Raw genomic sequence first — 22068 nt, 5'->3', positions numbered from 1 at the left:
TTGTACGAGCAACCATTATAATCGGAACGCATTTAGCATCTTGAAACCACATACAATAATTACACATATCGAAAGCCGTAGAGTACGTTTGCTTAGTATTAGTGGACAAATCTTACCTGCCTAGACTCTAACTACAGGCATGATTGATACCTTTTGACCTGCAGAGGAAATCTGGACTGCGTGTTCTTTTATCTCGACCGTTACGTTTAAGCAAGGTCCGACATCAGGACTTCGGAAGTGGCTAAAGCGGAGGAAACTGCAGGGGAACTTGAGACGTCAGGGTTAGCGTTTATTAAAGATAATACAATACCTGGAGCTATTTCTTGTAGCGTGCTGTGAGGAGGAAGGAAACGTAATAGGTTTAAATTATGCAAAACTCAGAAGCTCATTGAGCTTTCTCGTGTAGTAGAGCTGCTAGCTAATGGGAACCAATAGGTGAAGATAAGGACTATCCCGTAAGAGTTAAGGCCGTGCCAGTAGCCCTGTGTTTGAGAGAAGCCCTACCTACGATTTAGGCCATGTGGACTTGTACCATCTAAGTGTGGCAGGGTATAACCTCTTGTGGAAAAGTGATTAACCTGACCGAACACGTGCGATTACCTGCATTAAACCATAGCGAAAAAGGACTATAACAGGCGCCTGAAGAAACTGCCGTGACGTGAAACGAAGAATAAAATGCAAAACCGTGACCCACCGTAGGGAAATGTTTGCACGAGAGAGGAACCTGAAGAGGAGCTTTGACAAAATTTGAAGACGATATGTGTTCGTATAGCAAGTACCCTATAGCGGTTACTTGGTAGGCATGAGAACGTAAAGGATTGAACTACAGGATGCATGAGGTGTTACGCCTTGAATCTGAACATCCAGCATGACCGAAAGTAACTCCCAATGAGCTACTTAAGCTTACATAAAGAGAAGCGTGAACGACAACAAATGCGTGACGAATGAATTGACTGCGCATGGAGGACCCCGTGAATGTCGGGCGTGCAGACAAGTCCCTAATTAGCAGATAAGGATTCGAATAATATTAGTTTGGCCAAAAATGGAGGCGGAGTGATGCCTCGGTGTACGATATGAAACAGGTGGGAATTCCGTTCACCCGGTCCGATCAGATCGCTAAAGCTTGTCCTGCATAGCTCGTATAAGCGACGCCGACGTGAAAACTGAGTGATAGTATGAGTCGATAAACGGTAATTGAGAACACAGCGTACCAAAGTGCCGCCAAAACGTTGTGAACAAATAAACGGTATATCCGTGATACATGAGTCCGGAAGCAGTCACTGTACGTCACGTCAGCGCCTGGAGGACCCGACGATGGTCCGATACGAGGCCAAATCTGTACGACGTGCAATGCGGAGGGCAACGTGAGACCCAACATACCAATTCGACTGAATATAAGCAAGAGATGCCCGAAACACGTTGTTGGAGGAACCGCTGGTCTTGGAGTCTCCAAGCTTGGACTGGGCACGTAGTGTACGTGGTACCTAAGGATCGCCAGCGAGCGACAGGTTGGGGTAACATATATATGTATATATAAATATATACAACCATATATACACAGGTATCCTCGAACAGCTTAGCACTAAGCGTCTAGCAGACCCATTGCCCGTACGAGATAACGTATAGAAAGCACCGGAGTAGCCGAGTAAGATAGGTCTGAAATACCGTTTTGCATCAATGAAGGAGTATGTAACGCACAATCGAACCTAAGGCAGGAAATAAAGCGCTAGGATACCTGAAGCGGTTAAGGGATCTAAAACATAGTGACTATGCTTGACGGGTCTGGGGTGTGCCGCCCCCCCCCCCCCAGCTTACTAGGAGCGCGAGTGTGAGTGCGTGCGTGCTGGCTGACTAGCTAGTGCCGCGATGCGGCGAAACGATTACACTAGGTTGGTGACAGGTGAGGCCCTGCTAGTTGCCAAGCGGCTTGAGAGGCTCTATCTATGCGTTGGGGCGAGGGGGTAGCGTGGCCACTGAATGAGGTGGCGGGGTGTCGGCCTCTCGGTGACAGTTAAACATAAGATAGAATAGGAGTGACGGATGAGGCCCTCTCTATGCCACAATGCGAGGCGACTAACTATGATTTGGCCCGAGGGGCATAGTACCTCCGAGTATGAGGATGGGTGTTGGCCTCGCGGGACCACTAACCTATGGCGAAGAAGCCGGGGAGAATAACAACTAGTGGACACCTAGGAACCTAACAGCCAGCAGTTGCTAACTAAGAGGGAAGGTCGGGTAGAGAGAGAGGACACGCCACAGAGCGAAACGTGGGTAGCAATGAGGTAGGATCGTACGTTCTGAGCGAAATTGGAGTGCCCAGCGAGCATGTGGGGTCCAGATGGTCGGGACGTATGAACTGGAATGCGTGTAAGATCGTATGTACGGCCCTCGGGGCCCGTGGTGCCGTAACGTGGCCCCGGTTTGTAAAGTAAAATGAGTTTTGTAGTTTTTTTTTTTTTTTTAACGAAAACAATGCAAACAGAATACAAGGAAATAGACTGAACGGTAAGTGGTTACTCAAGCCGTAAGAATGAACAAAAGCGTACTTGACGAATTACCATGTACGAGTGCTAGATGTACCTATCATGTAGCGCATAAAATCGAACGACCGACTAACCCTAAATAGATTATGCAGCCATAAGAAGTAGAACGACCGAATACCCGACGAATTCCTCTGCCGGCAAGAAAAAGGAAAAAAGAAAATCGTAAAGTATAACCATATGTTAAAAGAACGCCCTACCGGATATAAGATGTGAGTAAAGAGCAGAATCCAAATAAAACAAATGAATTTGAATTTTAACTTTTGGGGTGTAAAAAGTGTCATTCATCATGAATCCCAAACAAATCCCAACTTAGTAAATAGCTCCGGGTTATGATTGTATAAATGGTAACTAATTCAAACACCGTTGCCATGAAACTAAATGAGTGAAAATTATATATTGGAAGATTTTAACGGTCGCAGTCAGATGCAGTAATATTTTTAAAGCATATACGGTCATTTAAAGGGGAAGACACGGACTTTCTTTGTTAAAGTGCACAGTAAGCGAAAATTTACCTCGCAGAGGCTCCACATGTGGTTGGATATTCCAGGGGCCTGGGGGGTTCATTTATTTTAATTTCATAGTTGGTGATTTCAAAGTATAGTTACAAGACTAGGGTTCTCTGCTTTGCAAAGTATTATTTAACCCATTAGGAGCCAGTGAGTGTTACTTAATATTCTCCCCATAGCATTAAAAGGAATACAAACTGCCTGTCAGGGATGAGGCTGTGTAGAGAAAATGAACTTTGAAGCATGCGGTGACAGTGAAGGTTATTGCTTTAATGTAATGTATATTAGTTATCGTTGATTTACAGAGACAATATAAATATGGATTTAGTTGAACTGTACTTGGCAGGTGATGAAGCGGCTGTATGAGGTGGACTATAGTAGTTTTTTATAAGTTAAGTGCGATAAATAAGTACATTTCCTGAGTATTTTGGCGTCCTGCACTATAGCATGAGATATTCTTCAAACGTTACCACAAATACAAAGAAAAACGAGTACCGATAGGCTAAAAGGCTTAAGAGGATCCGGAATCGATGTAAACGTCTTGTACCTTGCGGGCGTACCGCGTGGGTTCGTATGTTTCGACGGCTATGAAGGGGAGAACAAAGTCTCGGCGATACCGCAAACCAGAACAGTGTGACGAAAAAGGAAAAAGGAATTTTCTGAAACACTCACCCCGAAGCGTGAAAGAAGCGGCTATGCGAGATCCGAACCGCGTTTGCCGAGAGTGCTCACGATTGGAAATTGCTGAACGCGTACCCGTGTCGAGGCGGAAATGACGTCAGAGGTCTGCACAACCCGGAAGAGGAATTTCCGAAATCGTCGCAGACAGGTGAGTGGGGGGAACGCAGGGTTTAAATAGGCATGAAATCCCTCCCACAATTTCAGGCATAATGCCTTCTATATATATTTAACGTACAAGATCAAGCGCAGTCACTCATTCACAAAACAGCAATTTCAAGTCTCACAGAATGTAATAGTTTTATTTAAAAACACCTAACCCAGGCAAAATAATGGGGGTTTAGTTACACTATATGATCATACATTGCATAAGCCTGCCACAATGTCAATGTACTCCATTCTTGGCAGGTCCTGCTCTTATGAGATTAGTAATCAACTTACTAGGGAAATGCTTCCTCCTGGGACTTGGAATGAGGCACCTGTGACAGGGAGAGGTACAAAACTGGCCTGGACTCCCAAATATATATATGTATGAAACCGAGCATGTATACATGCAGTTGATGAGTATGTTTTTTTAGATGTTTTTAGGCCTGCTATGTCCAGTTAAGAAAAAATCAATATAGTTACTTTATCTGTTTTATTTTAGGGAGCAGGAGGTGCCTTACAATTATATGTCTAAGCGGGCGGAGCTTGCTCGCTGATCTGATCAGACGCCTTTCTTGATCGCTCCTCCTGCTTTTTATTAAATTAGTGGAATATCCATGGATCTGAAGCCCATTTAGCCCCACAAAAAATTATATATATATACAACACTTACTGAATTGTTCAATGCCATTCTTTCTTACCCCAAAGCAGCCCAAACTGAGGCGAAGGATCAGGGCCTACTCTACGCTGTCGCTCCCGGGCTTGGAGGCACTCTTAAGTGGAGGAGCCTATATTTAAAAGAAAAAAAAAACTACCACAACAAGAGGACATAATCTTAAATTAGAGGGGTAAAAGTTTAAAAATTATATCATGAAGTATTACTTTACTGAGAGGGTAGTGGATGCATGGAATAGCCTTCCAGCTGAAGTGGAAGGCTATTCCATGTTTAAGCATGCATGGGATAGACATAAGGCTATCCTAGCTATAAGATAAGGTGAGGGACTAGTGAAAGTATTTAGAAAATTGGGCAGACTAGATGGGTCGAATGGTTCTTATCTGCCGTCACATTCTATGTTTCTATGACAAGCTGAAGCAAAGGGGAAGGTGGATATCTCCGCTACTATGCCTATCTCTTCAGTCCATATGCCCGCCATGTGCCAACGATCGCAGAAGCCTCACACAGTAGCAGACAGCAGGGGTATTGGGGCCATGCTACAGAAGCATACCCAGCCCAGAACCGCTCCTACTGCCCCAACATCTCAACCCCAACCACCAAATACGACCTAAAGGTCCTACTGACCGATATCCATAAGCTGCTGGCAGTGGAACTAGCCCTATAAAAAATTATCTACAGGCTGTTAAAGACCATGTACAGGCCTCTGAAGAAGACATTGTTGAAATACACACAGACCTATCTGCACTCCAAGACTCAGTGTAGCAGCTCTAGAACCAACAGGGGGCATGGGGCAATGTCAGCCCAATTGATGGCCATGGAAGACCACCAATGCAGCACCCATGTCAATATTAGGTGTATTCCTGCAACAATCTTGACAGAATAGTTACCACATTATGCCAGACATTTACATGCCTCCATCTAACCCCAGGCAGTGGCAAAAACAGTGACCATCGATGGGATATTCAGACTGCCTGGCTCCTCCAAATCACCACCCAACATGGCACAGGACGTCATCCTTAGATGCCTTACACTCCAAGACAAAATCCATATTATGGCAGCACTTAAAGGCAAAACACCTCTTACCTTCGAGGACTCATGCCTCACATTCTTCCAGGATCTCTCAAGAGTCACTCTCCTATGGTGCAAATCCTACAGCCATGTTACCAGTACACTCAGAGCAGTGGGCATCGCCTAGAGGTGGGGGACAAAGAGCACAGTGATTGTGAACCATGAAGGGACTTCTCACACCGTCAAATTACTGGCGGAGGCACCCGCCTTCTTGGAAACACTGGGGTTGACACCAGCCAATACCAGCCCAGACACCTGACAAATGCTTGGAAGCGCGACAACATTATCCCATTTGTTCCGACGACCAGTGGTACCCGTGTCCTGCTACCATGACTGAGAGAGGTGACTTTATTCCTTGGTCCCTGTTGGACACATATTTCAACAAGACACTCGAAAAGCTCAGAATGCATCTGATTCCTCTTTATTTGTATTGCTCTTGTTTTTTACTTTCCTGAGAATTATTTTATTATAAAGTTCTGTGAGATTACGGGCTTCAGTGCCGCATGTGTCCAACATCGCAAGCCAGTGGGGCTTTTCAGTCTAGGGCACTGATTTAGTACCAGGAGTCCCACAGTCCTAACTATTAGGCTAATATTTACCCCCCCCCCCCCCCCCATCCCCTCTGCAACCCCACTGGTTAGGGACACACTCAAAATGCATAATACCCCACTCTCAGATCTTATAGCTGGATACCTGATAAGCCTACCTCTCTAAGGTATGCAACCTTTTTTGATAAACTCTTCATATGCGTTTGCCAATCTCTCAACAGGTCCCAACATGTTATACACATTTACACATATACTGCTACCCACGTCACTATATAGACTCCATATATATGAGCTAGCACTTGGGACACGCAGACGATCATTAAGAATGTTACTTAATCTCTCTGTTGTATTTATACTCATGTCTCATTCAAACGCTCTGCTTTTCAACCTCTATCTCACCTAGTACTTACACATGACTATATTGCTCCTGATGTCTCACCCATAAAATGTGAGTCCCTTAACATGTCATGTATCACATATCTAATTGTTTTTGCAGCGTTTGATACTGTTTGAAATGTTTTTACAACCCATCATGTCTAAACATGCACAACAAAAAATAATCAATATAGAAAAAAAGCCCTAATTTACATTTGTAGGACATGCGATTCAGTGGCAGAGGCACCTCAAATCCAATTCTGCTACTAAGGATCACATCAGCAGCACTAGTATAATGTGATTTATTACTTAGATCATTTATATTTGTCCTGCACAGCCTCAGCTACGGTTCCCTTCTAGTTTGAAAAAAGATTAGCAAAGACCTCAAGTAGTAGTTTCCCAACTCAGTCCTTGAGGTACATCAGCAGTCCAGGATTCATCAATTACCAATTCCGTTCCCATGGAAATATTAATAAAGCCTACAGTACTGATATGCTTTGAGAACTAGGTTGAAAACACCCAAAGTATAGTTGAGAGTTCTCCTTCAATGACAACATAAAGGGATGAAGCAGCATACCCCATGGGAGACTAAGTATGTGGCCAACCAGCCAATGATAAAGAAGATTTACATTAGTATTAAAAAAGTATTAAGATAAAAGTATTCATACCGTTAAAAAACTAGTTCAGCTTTCTCTAGAAGATAGGTTTTAAGCTACTTTTCCATGCCCTGACTTTGTCACTCTTCTCATTTATTTTCCTTTTGACCACAGTGAGTGTACTAAATGTGTATTCTTGTTTTATTTGCAGACACTAGCCAAAATGTGTTTGACGTATTTGGTGAACCAGCTGACTAACATGGAACATTCATTTCATCATATTCTTCTGTTGGAGATAAGAAGTATCATGGCGACTTTTAATAACATTTTAGGATGCCAAAGCAGAGATATGTGCAGAATGAGTAACAGCTTCACGGCCATAGCCAAGAATCTTAATCAGCAGATGGAGAAGAGAAATGCAGAAACATGCAGGTAAACACAGAGATATTATAAGCACTATCCGTACGACATCGCATGATGTGAAAGTAACATCTGGATATATATAGCGGAAATAGGAGTTACTGTTCTTTCTCTTCACAATTGTGAAATAGGTAAGATAAACAAGGCAGGGGAACTTGATGGAAAGGGAGGTTGTATACTAACACCACCTAAACTATTGTCAACATTCACTGCAACTATTTACTTTTCAGAGGTTGTGTGGGTAACGGCCAAGATTCTGTTTGTGGCGTTCTGGTTACTGTAGCAGTAACACCATATTAAAGATTTGTACATATATAGCGTATAAAGTCAGAGCACGTAGAACCTGCAGAGCTTGAGTGAAGAGGGGCATGAGCAGAGCCTGATTGGGGGTCTGCAGTAACGCCAGAGGCCTAGTTCCCTAATGTGTGATAAACATGAAAAAAAAAGAAAAGATTGGAGTGCAATCAAAATTCAAAGAAAATAAGTGGTGAATATTTTTTATGTGAATGTCTTGTATCATGTAGATCAAGCATGTCAAACTTGCAGCCTGCTCTCCGCATGCGGCCCACAATTTATATATTTAAAGGCCCGTCAGCCCTGGGGCCGCTTTGTGCTGTGGCTGCGAACAGCCGCAAAACAGGAACGATATTTCCTGTCTGATTCTTGTGGTGGGAGTGGGGACAGTGTGTTAAATTGAGGGAGGGGAGCAGTGTATTAGAGTGGTGAAAGGGGCAGTGTGTTAAATTGGGGGAAGGGCAGTGTATTAAATTAGGGGAGGGAGGGGGCAGTGTACTAAATTGGGGGGAGGGAGGTGAACGCTCCACATGGAGAAGCTGATTGGCCGAGCAGCTTTTTGCCACACATGCGCAATAGCCTTCTAATCCTTTCCTATGGGAAAGCATTGGATTGGCTGAGATCATCAAGTTTGATGATCTCAGCCAAAGTGAAGAACACAATCATAGGACTTCAAAATCAACAAGATAACGTCATTTGTTTTTTACAGCTGTGCAACAGCATACATTTACCATTTCAGTCCCATTACCAAACATTTCTTAATATGTCAAGGTAATTGGACTGAAACATTAGTTACCGTATTTTTCGCTCCATAAGACGCACTTTTTTTCCCCTCAAAAGTGAGGGGAAATGTCTGTGCGTCTTATGGAGCGAATATGAAGCTTTAGTTACCTGTCTTGCAGCGTTGGCCGGCAGCACAGGGCGCACCGCGGTAGTGGAACTTGAATTTCATGTTCCGGTTTCCGGCGGGACTGAAAGGAAGTGCGCACAAGCTGAGTGCGCACTTCCTTTCAGTCCCGCCGGAAACCGGAACATGAAATTCAAGTTCCACTACCGCGGTGCGCCCTGTGCTGCCGGCCAACGCTGCAAGACAGGTAAGTAATTATAGGACAAGGGGAGGGGGACAGTATGGGAGGGGGATAAAGTCTATGGGGAGGGAGGGGGATGAAGTCTATGGGGAGGGGGGGGTGGAAGTCTGTGGGGAGGGGGGAGATGAAGTCTCTGGGGAGGGGGGGAGATGAAGTCTGTGGGGAGGGGGGGAGATGAAGTCTGTGGGGAGGGGGGGAGATGAAGTCTGTGGGGAGGGGGGGAGATGAAGTCTGTGGGGAGGGGGGGAGATGAAGTCTATGGGAGAGAGGAGAAGACTATGGAAGGGGGGGACACTATGGGACAGGGGAGAAAAAAAATATTCTGTACAAACTGTCCCATAGTAAGAAACACTATGGGACAGTTTGTTCAGAATATTTTTTTTCTGGGTTTCTTCCTCTAAAAACTAGGTGCGTCTTATGGTGAGGTGCGTCTTATGGAGCGAAAAATACGGTATATGGAAATGCACGTCGCCTTAAAATAAATTCTCTCTTTTGTTTACTTTTAAGCCCTACGAGCGTGAGGACATCCAGTGTCAGTTTGGCAACTTTTTTTACACTGTACTTTTTAAAATAAACCTACGTTTCTATGAAAACTGAAGTTTTGGGGGTTTTTTGCGGCCCACATAAACTTAAACCTTGTTTGTTTGGCCCGTGTTAACCTTTGAGTTTGACATGCTTGATGTAGATGTATGTAGCAATGTGTAGATAAGAACTCAGTTCTTCAATCAGTAAGGTCATCTGGCGAAACAATAGGAAAATTACAGATATAATATAATTTTATAATATAAGTAGTTTTGCAATTTTAGAACAAGGAATGATCCCAAGTGTATTATACTCCAGTATAAAATCTGTCAATATCTAACAGACATTGTACTTTAATGTACATTGTACTTGTCTGGCAAAAAGTAGTCCTCCAGCGTGAAGTAATCATTTTATAGAGCCCTGTCTGGCTTAACGTTGTACAGTACTCCATCACAGCTGTGCATATTAAGATAAAAATGAAGTAAAAAAACAAAAGACTGCAAAGAGGGTTTAAGAAAAAGGGAAAAAATGAAAAGTTGATCAAAAATATTTGTTTCCCCTGAGATCTCCACTGGAGAACTTTACAGGAGAGCATATGCACACTGAGCGTCTGTGTGTATCAAAGAAATGAATGCAACTGCTGTCTTTCATTCACTCACACAAATGTTTTTCATTTTATTTAATTTTTTGAGTCAATAAACAATCACTGTTAAATTGAAAACATAGCTGACTTAAAGATTTTTATTCCAATTTAGCTGTTTTTGTTAAAAGGAACACTGCAGCACTCGGAACAAAATCATGCATTTGGAACACAAACATGTTAGAATATACTAGGGGCTATTTAGATTGGCACCCTCACACTTCTAAATATTTAGAAAAACAAAAACAAATTTACTTACCTTCATTCTTCCAGTACGCAGGCTCACTGATGATCTCATTCAATAAAATGTTTCTCTACAGGGAAGCATTGGAGGGTAGTGCACTAGCTCAGCAATTGCTGCACTGCACCAACCAGCATATCCTCATTGGGATACATCTCTGTGCGTAGCATTTAGTATTATCATGCAGAACATGGAGACACCAAATGTTGGCCCTGCAAAGATTGCACCAGCACACGAGTCTTTCTAAGCGACATCCATAAGAGGTGGCAAGGACAGGCTCTTTACACCAGAACCACTAAATTATGCTGTAGTGGTACTGTTCGTTAGAGTATCCCCTTTAATTGTTTTAATTAATTTTAAGTTCAATTAGAATTTTTCAAAATAAACACTTTATGGCAATGGTAGATGTTTGTGAGCATGTGGCTCTAGACCGAGTTAAACACTGGTTCATAGGTAGGATGGAATTAAAACCTATGTTTCGTATTTAGTTTAATTTATTTTTTATATGTAATTTCTTTATATGCCTCTCTAGGATTGAGTATTGCAGGCATGGGAGTAGGATTAAATACAAGGCTCCAGTAAAAGGTTTATTATTTGACTCAAATTATTTAAATAAAATGCTGAAACGTATAATGGCATATAATGGCTTTGGCCCAGCTCCATCCATATGCGTGGTTTACCACTACATTTGCGTGAAAAAGAAATCTCCTTGAGCGGCAGAAAGGAAATATTGTCACACTGAGATAAGGAAAAGCAGAGCATTCCCTCCAGCATTTTTCCATTCAGTTTTTGACTATTCAAAGTTCTGCTTTTCTACTTAGCGTGAAAGGAAACAAGAATGAAAATCTAGATTTGGAAATCATGTAGCACATTCAGATAAGTTACTTTGCAAAGTATTTATTGTCATAGCCCATCGTATACCCTCAAGTTTCTCTATTAAGAGGGACAATCCTTATTTTGGGCTTAAATCTCTCTTTTCTATTCTAATGTTTCTCTTTACCAGGAGCTCCATATTGTTGGTGTGTCCATAACAATAATATTCATAGTAATTTCTCTTTAACTCCTTCCTGCAGTTACAGTGTTCTATGACTGGTTAGGGGCACCCTTATAATGGACCTTAAAGTCATTGCAGTGGCATAGAATGCCGTAACGGTTTTGAGCCCCATGAGCCAACCACCACTTACCTCCTCCGGCAATCCGTGTCTGGGGGACTGCCTGGCATCCCATCCTGGGTTGTCAGGCAGTCCCCCAGACACTGAAAAATTGTAAAAATATATTATATATAGCACTCTCTTTTGCTAACTCAGCATTCAGTGCTTAAAGGGACACTATAGTCACCCAGACTACTTCAGCTCAATGAAGTGGTCTGGGTGCCAGGTCCCTCAGGTTTTAACCCTTCAGACGCAAACATAGAAATTTCAGAGAAACTGCTATGTTTACATTTGGGGTTAATCCAGCCTCTAGTGGCTGTCTTCCGGACAGCCACTAGAGGCGCATCTGCAACGCTGGATGCGAATTTCGCATCCATCGCGCAGAGCGTCCATAGGGACTCTTTGAAAGCACGCGCGGCACTTGCCACGCATGCGCATTCCGCTCCACTAGGGAGCTGACATCGGACGGGAAGGAGAGGTCACCAGCGACAAGGGAGCCCTGCGCTGGATAAAGGTAAGCTGTTGAAGGGGTTTTATCCCCTTCAGCACCACAGGAGGGGGACCCTGAGGGTGGGGGCACACTCAGGGCACTATAGTGTCAGGAAAGCCACTTTGTTTTCCTGACACTATAGTGATCCTTTGAGACTAGCCTGTTTTCTTTATCCATAGTGCATATGTTAAGCACTGTATACATACTCTTGTTTTCTTCCTTTTAATTTAAAATGAGGCATTACAATCTTGTATGAGACAAGCATTACTTACCATGCATCCCGTGTCTGATAGCCATGACTATTCGCTGTGTGTATTACTACCTAATGTTTAAACTTTACTGTCACAAATTACTAACATGTAATTCTACTACTTCAATAAAATATGATTGGCAAAAAAAATAATGAAATAGTAAAATGTATCAAGACGATGATACCATCAGTGAAAGTGCATTTTTTTGTGTAAAAAATGCAAAAACAAATATGAATGCTAACTTTGGCCAGGGTTTGTGGCTACTAAAAACGAAATAATTTGACAAATTTGACCCTGTGCCTTTACAAAAACACCATAACACCTGGACATGGGGGGTAATGTTGTACTCATAAAACATTACTGAACACAAATATGAGTGTTTTAGAGCAGTAAGGCTGTCAGGAATACATAGAGATCCAACACACAGAGTGTAATAGAATAGACCGATGGGCTGAAAATCGCACGATCATTCCACACATGCATGTACATGAGCCACCATCATGGTTCGATGCGCATATCCTCTGTCAGTGGGACTAGTTGATTATATGAAGTGGGGAATCTGTGATAGCAAGCTGTCAATCATTGCTTGCACTGTAATGACAAAGGCCTGGAAATATTGCTTGGATGGATGAGGAGAAACAAGCCAGGCGTCTGAGTGGAAGGGAATCTCTCTGAAGAGTTCTGCAAATTTCCTTCCTGATGTTTGCTATTTTCAGCTTGGGTAACTGCAGAACTCTCTGGAATCTATTTCAAACCCCAGGAACTTTACTCGTCAGGAAGGGGCAAGGCAGATTTGTCTTGGTTTACCAACAACCCAAGATATTCCAGCAGAGAAACTATGTATGTTGTCTGGTAACATCAAGAACAGGAGGATGTTGTCCAGGTAATAATAATACATCGAATCCTTGTGCCTGAACATGAGTGATGACCTGTATGAGCAATTTGTTAAAGCACCATAGGGCTGTACTCCGGGCGAATGGCAGGCACATGAACTGCCACTGTTGGACTTGCCACCAAAACTGAAGGAACTACGGCTTTCTGGATGGATGGGCACAAAGAGGTATGTGTCTTTGATTTCCAGGCGAGTGAACCAATCACCTACCTGAAGCAATTCCCTCAATAGATGTATTCCCTCCATTTTGAATTGTCGATAACATACCTACATGTTGAGTTGAAGGAGGATGATGGCCAGAAGCATATCTTCCATCTTCTAGCATACAAGGAAGATATTGCTGAAGAAGCCCCCTGGTCTGGAGGCAGGTCGAATGGTCCTTTCTCTCTCCGGTTCTGGATCTCTTTGGTGAACAAGAGGTTTTGATGCTGGAGAGGTTAGGGTGTCATCCGTTGACTTGAGGAAGTATTGAATTCTATGCAATATCCTCTAATCATCTGCAGAATCCAGGCATCGGAAGAAATCTCTGTCCAAGCATGGAAAAATGGGACTGGTGAGCAGCAATCAAACAATGGAAAAAAAGATTTACAGAAGGTAAAATCACCTGAGGGGAACTTGGCACTGCCTCGAGCACGGGATCCTTGATCACGGTCAGAACCACGGAATTAGGTAAATTGTGGTCTGTTATTTCTGGGTAGAAAGATGTCAATTCTGGGGCCTGTAGGCCAGAATCAGCTGGCGACATGGCCCAAGGTCAGCCTTCTTTCTTTCTGTGGCCAGACGCACATTGGCATTGCTGAGAAGGCATATGCATCTCTGATTGGTGGTTAGGAGACAACCAGGCAATGCTGACTTGATTCACAGATCGAGTGACAACTGACAATTGAAGAGAAACAAAAAGGAGCAGTCAAACAATCTATACTTCCAATCAGGATTTTTGTTACTGTAGCTACTGAATGAGACAGAACAGCAGTAATAGCAGTGTGTTTACCCTCGCTGTGACGGTGTAGGAGATGATTCTAGTATAAGACTAAGTTTTGCTTGTTGCTGTATCTAGCTAGCTCGCTAGCTTCAGGGGGAACTTGAAACAACTTCGCAAAGGAGACAGAAAATTGACATGTTGTCATCATTCCTAGTATGGGACTAAGTTACCAACATACAGTTGTTATTTTAGTATTTTTAACTGATTATTACATTACTATTACACTGGATTTGTGCTATCCTGTTAAGCTTAAATGGTTACTTCAACCACCATGACCCCTTCAGTGATTTGAAGTGGTCATAGTGGTAGGAGCCTGTATGTGCCGTGTTACTTCTTAAAACTATGCACATACAGAGTTATTTGCACTTGTGTATTGTGGGCTAGTTACACCCCTGGAACATGTGGCTTTGGCAGCCCAAATTTCTGGGTTACTAGGGGAGCCTAGGGCAAAAAGCAGAGATGGGGGGGGGGGGGGGGGAAGCAACTATATTAATTACAAACATTTTGCTAATATAAGGGGAACAACTTATGGAAAAAAGCTTCCATGGAGTACATGAGTAAAAAAAGGTTTGGAACCACTGCTCAAGGGTATCTTCTCACACCCATTCATTCACCCCTTTAGTGTATATAGTTTAAGTAACTGTAACTAAGTGTCAAATATTGTAACCATACATACATACATCTACAGGTATATAAAATGTACCAACGACTATGCCTAAGCAAATCCCTAACATTGGAGCCTACATACCCACATATGAATATTATTTGAAAATGTAAATTAAACTTAAGCAATTGCCCAAACTGTAACATCACTATAGTATGGAATTTTGGTGATCTATTTGTTAGCAAACCGATTTTTTTTTTTTTATTATTAACAAACTCCAAACAAAAAAAATAGCTGGAATACCAGCACATTTCAAATACTTGGTATTACTCATCTTAGTCGACATGTCTTTGCATACATATACTTATTACGTTCCATGTGAACTGTGTACATTATACAATCCGACTCCAGGTGCCTGAGACTATTTTACCAGATTATATTATCAAGCTATTGCATACATTTTTTTAAAGTTCGTGCATGTTTCCTTAAGTACTCTTAAGTACAGAAGTCATTCTTACCAAGTAAATATGTCATAAGCAAGGACATTCTTGTCTTTGTACAGCTGTATAATACTTTATAAATTGGCCCTTTAGTTCTTTTCAGAAGGAAAAGTTTGAACCATATGGAGTTTCTACTGATCATTATAATCATCTAAGGGAACAAAAGTGCAAACAGGCATGCCAAGCAGTAACGTTTGGATCATATTTATTAACGCCTGAATGAAATTATCTAATTTTCCTGCACTCAAGAGGTCTAGTTTGACATATGGTAAATGTTAGATATCATGTGTTTTTCATTGACTGTATAGTGGTCTTTCTTTTTATGATGATAAAATGGGCAGTTTAACTATGTTAAGAATTCATTTTGCAAGAAGGACAATAGGGAATTCCCCAAGGAAAAAAAAAGGTAGTTTTGGTTTGGACTAAATAGTTCTTGCTTCCTATGAAAGATTGTCTTGCAATCAATCTTAAGTGGTGGTTGATAGTCACACCTTTCGTCCTTCCATTAGCTAGTCAGTGTGGTATGTTGTAAAATGGCAGCAAAAGTTGCAAATAGCAGATTTATAGTTTTTTTTAACCAGTTACAACTGTGTACTTTTTCTATTATATTTTTTGTTTTATATTTATCGTAAAAAACATTTCTTGATGAATGGATAGTAGAAAGCTATGACGTCAACGCTAAAAAAGAGTGCAACATCTTAAGCATTGTGTGGTAGACGATGTCCTGCCACAACAGCAATGTCTATATAAGGTCATATTGTAATCCATTTATTAATTGGCTTCCTAAACTATTTGGTTGCGTCACAAATTTGACTGTATTGTAAAACAGAATACACTACATAAGCATAATGAACATGCCATGTTCCATAATATTCAACCTATGGTATGTAAAATGTAAAACGTAACCAACATAACCTAGGACACTTAACACAGTACCTTAATGAAAATAATGCTGGTCCCTTTGATGGATGGTCTTATCCCCTTAAGGACGGAGGAAATTGTCCAAGTTATGAACCAAGACAAAGCCTAGAATTTGAGCTATATGTTTGCTCAACCATAACTTACCTCTTTCATGTTAAGTTCATGCACACATATTAGTTCTGCATGTCATTTTAACTTTACATGTTATAATCCTGTTAGCTTTTAATGCAATAAAACACGCATATTTGTGTTCAACAATGTCTCATGAGTACAACATTACCCCCCATGTACATGTTTTATGTGGTTTTGGAACGTTATAGGGTGCAATATAGCGCTTTCCCCTTTCCGTTTTTACACATTGAAATTTGCCAGATTAGTTATGTTGCCTTTGGGACAGTATGGCAGCCCAAGAATGAAAATTACCCCCATCATGGCATACCATTTTAAAAAGTAGACAACCAAGGGTATTCAAAATTGGGTATTTCTTTCTTCGTAGTCACTTAGTCACAAACACTGGCCAACGTTAGCGTTCATATTTATTTTTTACAATTTTCACAAATAAACTGCCCTTTCACTAATTATATCATCAGCATTATATGTTTTACTGCTCTAAAACACTCATATTTGTGTTCGGTAATGTCTCATTAGTACAACAGTACACCCCTATGTCCAGGTTTTATGGTGTTTTAGAAAGTTACAGGGTCAAATATAAGACTTGCTCATTTCCATTTTTGCACATTGAAATTGGCTAGATTGGTTATGTTGCCTTTGAGACCGTATGGAAGTCAAGGTATGGGAATTTCCCCCGCCATGTCATAATATTTGAAAAAGTAGACAACCCAGGGTAATTAAAATGGGGTATGTCCTTTCTTTTTTTAGTGGTCACTTAGACACAAACCCTGGCCAAAGTTAGCTTTCATATTTGTTTATAGACCAGTTCACTAGCATAGGGAATCCCTCGAATCTATGTTCGGGAGAAATTCCCTCGAACATAGACCAGCTATGAGACTCATATTCAGAGGATTCCCTGTGTTAGAGAGCTGGTCGTATTTACTAGCAGTCTGTAAAACGGTTAGTCGTTAACTGAGAACTACCTGTAAATATACTCCCTAAACCTATACTTCAACATTTTGGCAGTTTGACCTGCATACTGTTTGCAACATTTTACACAACTTACGTAAGTAAGTAAATAGAGAACATTTACACTGTTGCAACATACATACTGTGTATTCCTGCAAATCTTAGTACCAATAGCAGAACTTGTAATTTGATTACCCACTGTGAGATACCTGTATGTTATACAAGTTTTGATTCCTGGCACCAAAACTACTACAGAGATGTAGTGGTTATGGTGCTTTTTTTTTTTAGGTGTTTGACTTAAAATGAACTGAATTGCTTGTTCTGAGCCAATTAATTAAATAAAATGCTATTCTGACTGTATAACAATTGTACCTCTATAGAAGATATGTAATGTAGACATGCACGGAACAAAACAAATTAGACTTGTGCCTAATCTTGTTTGGCAAATCACTAATTAATCATTTTGTTTGTCCTTTGCTTAACAAGCATTCGATTTTTTCAGTACAGCTGAATGGGATTTGTACAGATTTGAACTTGGACCAAACGGGTGGAAAAATGGGTCAATTAGTGTACTGCAACATATATACATAATAAATCAGTATGTGATGTTTGCATTTTACATGAAAATCATTTTGATTAAATATTAAATATTATTTCCATTAAACACTAGATTTTACTATAAAGTACATTCTACGCATGTAGTAATATAGTGAAATATAATTGTTTCCATATGAAACAATGCTTCTATAATGTGTATATTTGTTATCTTAGATAGCTTGTTATGCCTTAAAGGGACACTACAGGCTTGTAGCCCACTTCACCGTATTGAAGCTGTCTGTGTGCAATGCCCCTATGCCCTTAACAATGCAATGTAAAATATTGAATTTTTAGAGAGACCCAGAGCTCGTAGTGCATGCGCATTGGGTTACCCCTTGACACTAACATTAGAGGAGGCTTTAGTGTTGGAAATACAGTTTACTATTCCTAACACTATAGTGTTCCTTTAAACGTGTACATTTCAATTGGTCGGTTTGTTGCTTTCTATCTCTTGATGTATTACAACTCATCTGATCCTCCCAAACCAGATTGGAGATTATGGGTATTTAATCCATCATGGATTTGAGAGGCAGATTTACACACCTTACCTTAAATCTTAAACATGTTTTTTATTTCTATTATCACAACAACAACAAAAATGCACACGACACATCCTTTACAAAAAAGCTGTCTTTACTATTAAGATATCTAATTTTTTCATGTCTGCGTCAACTATTCCTCATATATCTTCTTTACTAATTCCAGACAATGTATGTTAGCTGTTATTCAATTATTCTTCAATTGGTATTGAACACATGAATGTATTGTACAATTAGGTGCAGAATCAAGAATTTTTTTCTTAAACAGTAATCTCCAATTCATGCTGTTTTACATGCCTTAGTACCCCTTAAAATCAGAAGAATGTAGCTAGTGAGTTTTTGCCTATAAGTAATGAGGACCATATACTTAGTGTGGGTTGAAATACAGCCCTGTCAAGAGGAATATTCACAGAAATCATTAAAAGATACCCCCAGGAAAGGATATTATCACCTGACAGATATTGCACATCAAATATTATGGATTCCAGCAAAATGCCCCATCGTAGCAATAAGAACGGAATCCGGTGTGAAATGAATTGCACATGAATTGCAAACTAGTAAAAATGAACAAAGTAAAGATAATAGAGGCTGCTGTCTTTTGCTATTTATAAGGCAGTTTTTGTAAATTAATTTTAAAACAGAGTAATACATTGGAATTTTGTTTTGTTTGAAAATTGTCTGAATTTGGTCCGATTGAGTAATTGATTGAGCCTAAATGTAGTTGAATCATAGACCAACCAAAATGCACAATGGCAGAGAATGTTTGTTTTGATTCTTGATTCTGAATTCTGTCCGGGGCTTCAAAAAAAAAAAAAGATGATTGATGGGCAAAGAGATGATTGATGTCTAGGAGACTATTCACAGATCAAGTGAGAAGTGACCAGCAGAAGCTAAAACGGTGTCTTAAACAGGAAAATACTTAGATACAAGGTACAAGGTACAAAACACAACCTCTCCCGTACAGAAAGAACTTAAGTGCTTTATATCAAAGGAAATACTTATACACTTGTAGGTATGTGCAGTTGATGTTCCAAATGTACAGTCTACAATGACAAAATAATAAAACAGCACATAGTGTATGCTGTAAGAAACAATAAGCAAATAGCATGTGTAAAATCACACTCACAGATTACAGAGCGGAGCCAGGCTCTGTATATTGCGCCCAAGGCAGAGCTGAAGGTCTGGAGTATGTGTTTGCCGATCACAGAAGATCCAGGAAATGCAGAAGTAGTATATAAAGAATGACACTTTATTAAAGCAAATAAAATATTGCAAAGGGAGCTGTGTAAAATAAGTTCCTCTATGGTAACACACAGTCCTTCTCACATGCAGATGCGTTTCAACTCTCCACGTGTTTTCCTCAGTGCATGAATGTGTGTCTGACTTGCTGCTGTTTAAATACTCCGCTTTTTTAATCAGCTGATCACGTGGGCGAAAGTTCGTCTGTCTCGGCGTCTGACATCACTTCTGGTTTTTCGTCACGGATTCATCATATCCTCAGGGCCGGACTGGGGATACAAAGCAGCCCTGGAAAAAAAAAAATCTATGCCAGCCCCATAAGTCATTGCCCCATATATTGCCGTATGTAATATGTAAGGCAATGTCTTGCCACCCCAGATGGTTGAGTAATATATATATATATATATATATATATATATATATATATATATATTTCTTTTTCTAATATATAATATTGGTCCTTTTAATTTAATAATACATTACGCATACTCACATGCAGTGTTTACATTGCTTCCTAGTGACACCTCTAGTGACAGTCACTCAGACAGTCACTAGAGGTGCTTCCTGTGTCAGTGCTGCACAGCGTGATTGCACAGTGTGCAGCACCTTTGCAGCCAATCCTATGGCAGAGCATTGGATTGGCTCAGATCATCATGCTTGATGATCTCAGCCATAGAGGCAGGGCCAGTCGAGGGGAGACCAGCACGGCGTGGGGAGAAAAAAAAAGGTGAGTAAAAACACTTTTTAAATACACACAGACACACAGATACACCATGACACACACACACAATGACACAGACACACACACACGATACAGACACACACACACACACGATACAGACACACATACACACACAATGACACAGACACACACACACACCATGACACAAACACACATACACACACACCATGACACAGACACACCATGACACAGACACACACACACCATGACACAGACAAACACCACAATGACACAGACACACACACACACCATGACACAGACACACACACCATGACACAGACACACACACACACCATGACACAGACACACACACCATGACACAGACACACACACAATGACACAGACACACACACACAATGACACACACACAATGACACAGACACACACACAATGACACAGACACACACACCATGACACAGACACACACACACACACACGACACAGACATACACTCACACTGACACTGACAGAATTACATATTTTACCTGTTGGTGACCGGCTGGGTGGGCTAGTGGACGCATGGGGAGGTCTTCTGCTGGCCGGCGGGCCCGGGCTGGGGAGGTCTGCTGGCCGGCGGCCGCTGGCTGGGGAGGTCTGCTGGCCAGCGGCCGCTGGCTAGGGAGGTCTTCTGGCGGCCGCAGGGGGAGCAGGCTCTTCTGTCTCTGCTCCCCCGCCCTCGCGCGCTAGCAAGAGACCGGCGCCGGAATATGACGTCATATTCCGGCCCCGGTCTCATTAAGCTGCGCGCGAGGGCGGGGGAGCAGAGATAGAGGAGCCTGCTCCCCCTGCGGCCGCCAGCAGACCTCCCCAGCCAGTGGCCGCCGGCCAGCAGACCTCCCCAGCCAGCGGCCGCCGGCCAGCAGATTTTCCCAGCCAGCGGCCGCCGGCCAGCAGACCTCCCCAGCCAGCGGCCGCCGGCCAGCAGACCCAGCTGTCTGCCCGGCCCCAGGTGCCGACGGCCCACCGGGAAATTTCCCGGTATCCCGGTGGGCCAGTCCGGCCCTGCATATCCTCACCAATAGTTTTAGCTTGCCAATTTCAGGAATAGTCCTCCATCTTGCTTAAGGGCAAATGCTAAACAATCTATAATCAATATCGATAAATATTTAATCCAACATGACATTATAGTCCAAAGTGGGAATTCATTTAATTGTCTGTACTAAAAATATACCATTAGTAACCATAATCTAAATATTTAAAAAACTGGTACTCACTATATTTACCATAATTAATGGAAAACCTGTAAAGATAAATATGTATATAATAAGACCAAAGTGTATATACTAAGATCACAATTTAAAATATAATTACATGTTACATAGATACAAAAAGAATATAACCGCCGGGGCCGTACGTTAAAGGGTCCATCGGTGGCCCATGCTCTTAGTGCCACCAAATATGGAAATTAATTTCAAGGGGGCCCGGTCAGCACAGTGGCGCTTTTAACAGCGCGACTGGGCCCCCTGTGATGACATCACAGCTGGGAGGAATTGACAGCCCGGTCACTCCTTCCAGCAAACAGAGAGAGCCACGCGGGAGGAAGAGGAGGGAGTCAGAGTGGGAAAGTCACTAAAAGGTAGGAAACAGGAGGGTGACTATGATGTAGAATTATTAAAAAACCTTTATTTAACCTGTATTAAATTTCTCCATTAACTCTATCTAACTTCATTATATGACAGATTTTCCTAGCAGCATTTAGAACATTAGAAAGAGAATGTATTGTATGTATTTTCTAGAAGAA

General features: G+C 41.6%; 1 protein-coding gene across 1 annotated transcript in view; it reads left to right on the top strand.

The window, feature by feature from the left end:
- The window catches only part of VEPH1 (ventricular zone expressed PH domain containing 1), a 446092-nt gene that overhangs the window by 177440 nt on the left and 246584 nt on the right, over nucleotides 1-22068 (top strand). The window contains exon 7 of the mRNA XM_063442580.1: nucleotides 7346-7566. Coding sequence (XP_063298650.1) covers nucleotides 7346-7566 — 221 coding nt within the window. The remainder of the gene's footprint in view (nucleotides 1-7345; nucleotides 7567-22068) is intronic.

This window comes from Pelobates fuscus, chromosome 2, assembly GCF_036172605.1.
Source record: "Pelobates fuscus isolate aPelFus1 chromosome 2, aPelFus1.pri, whole genome shotgun sequence".
NCBI classification, from domain to species: domain Eukaryota; kingdom Metazoa; phylum Chordata; class Amphibia; order Anura; family Pelobatidae; genus Pelobates; species Pelobates fuscus.
This window is presented reverse-complemented; position numbering and strand designations above follow the sequence as displayed.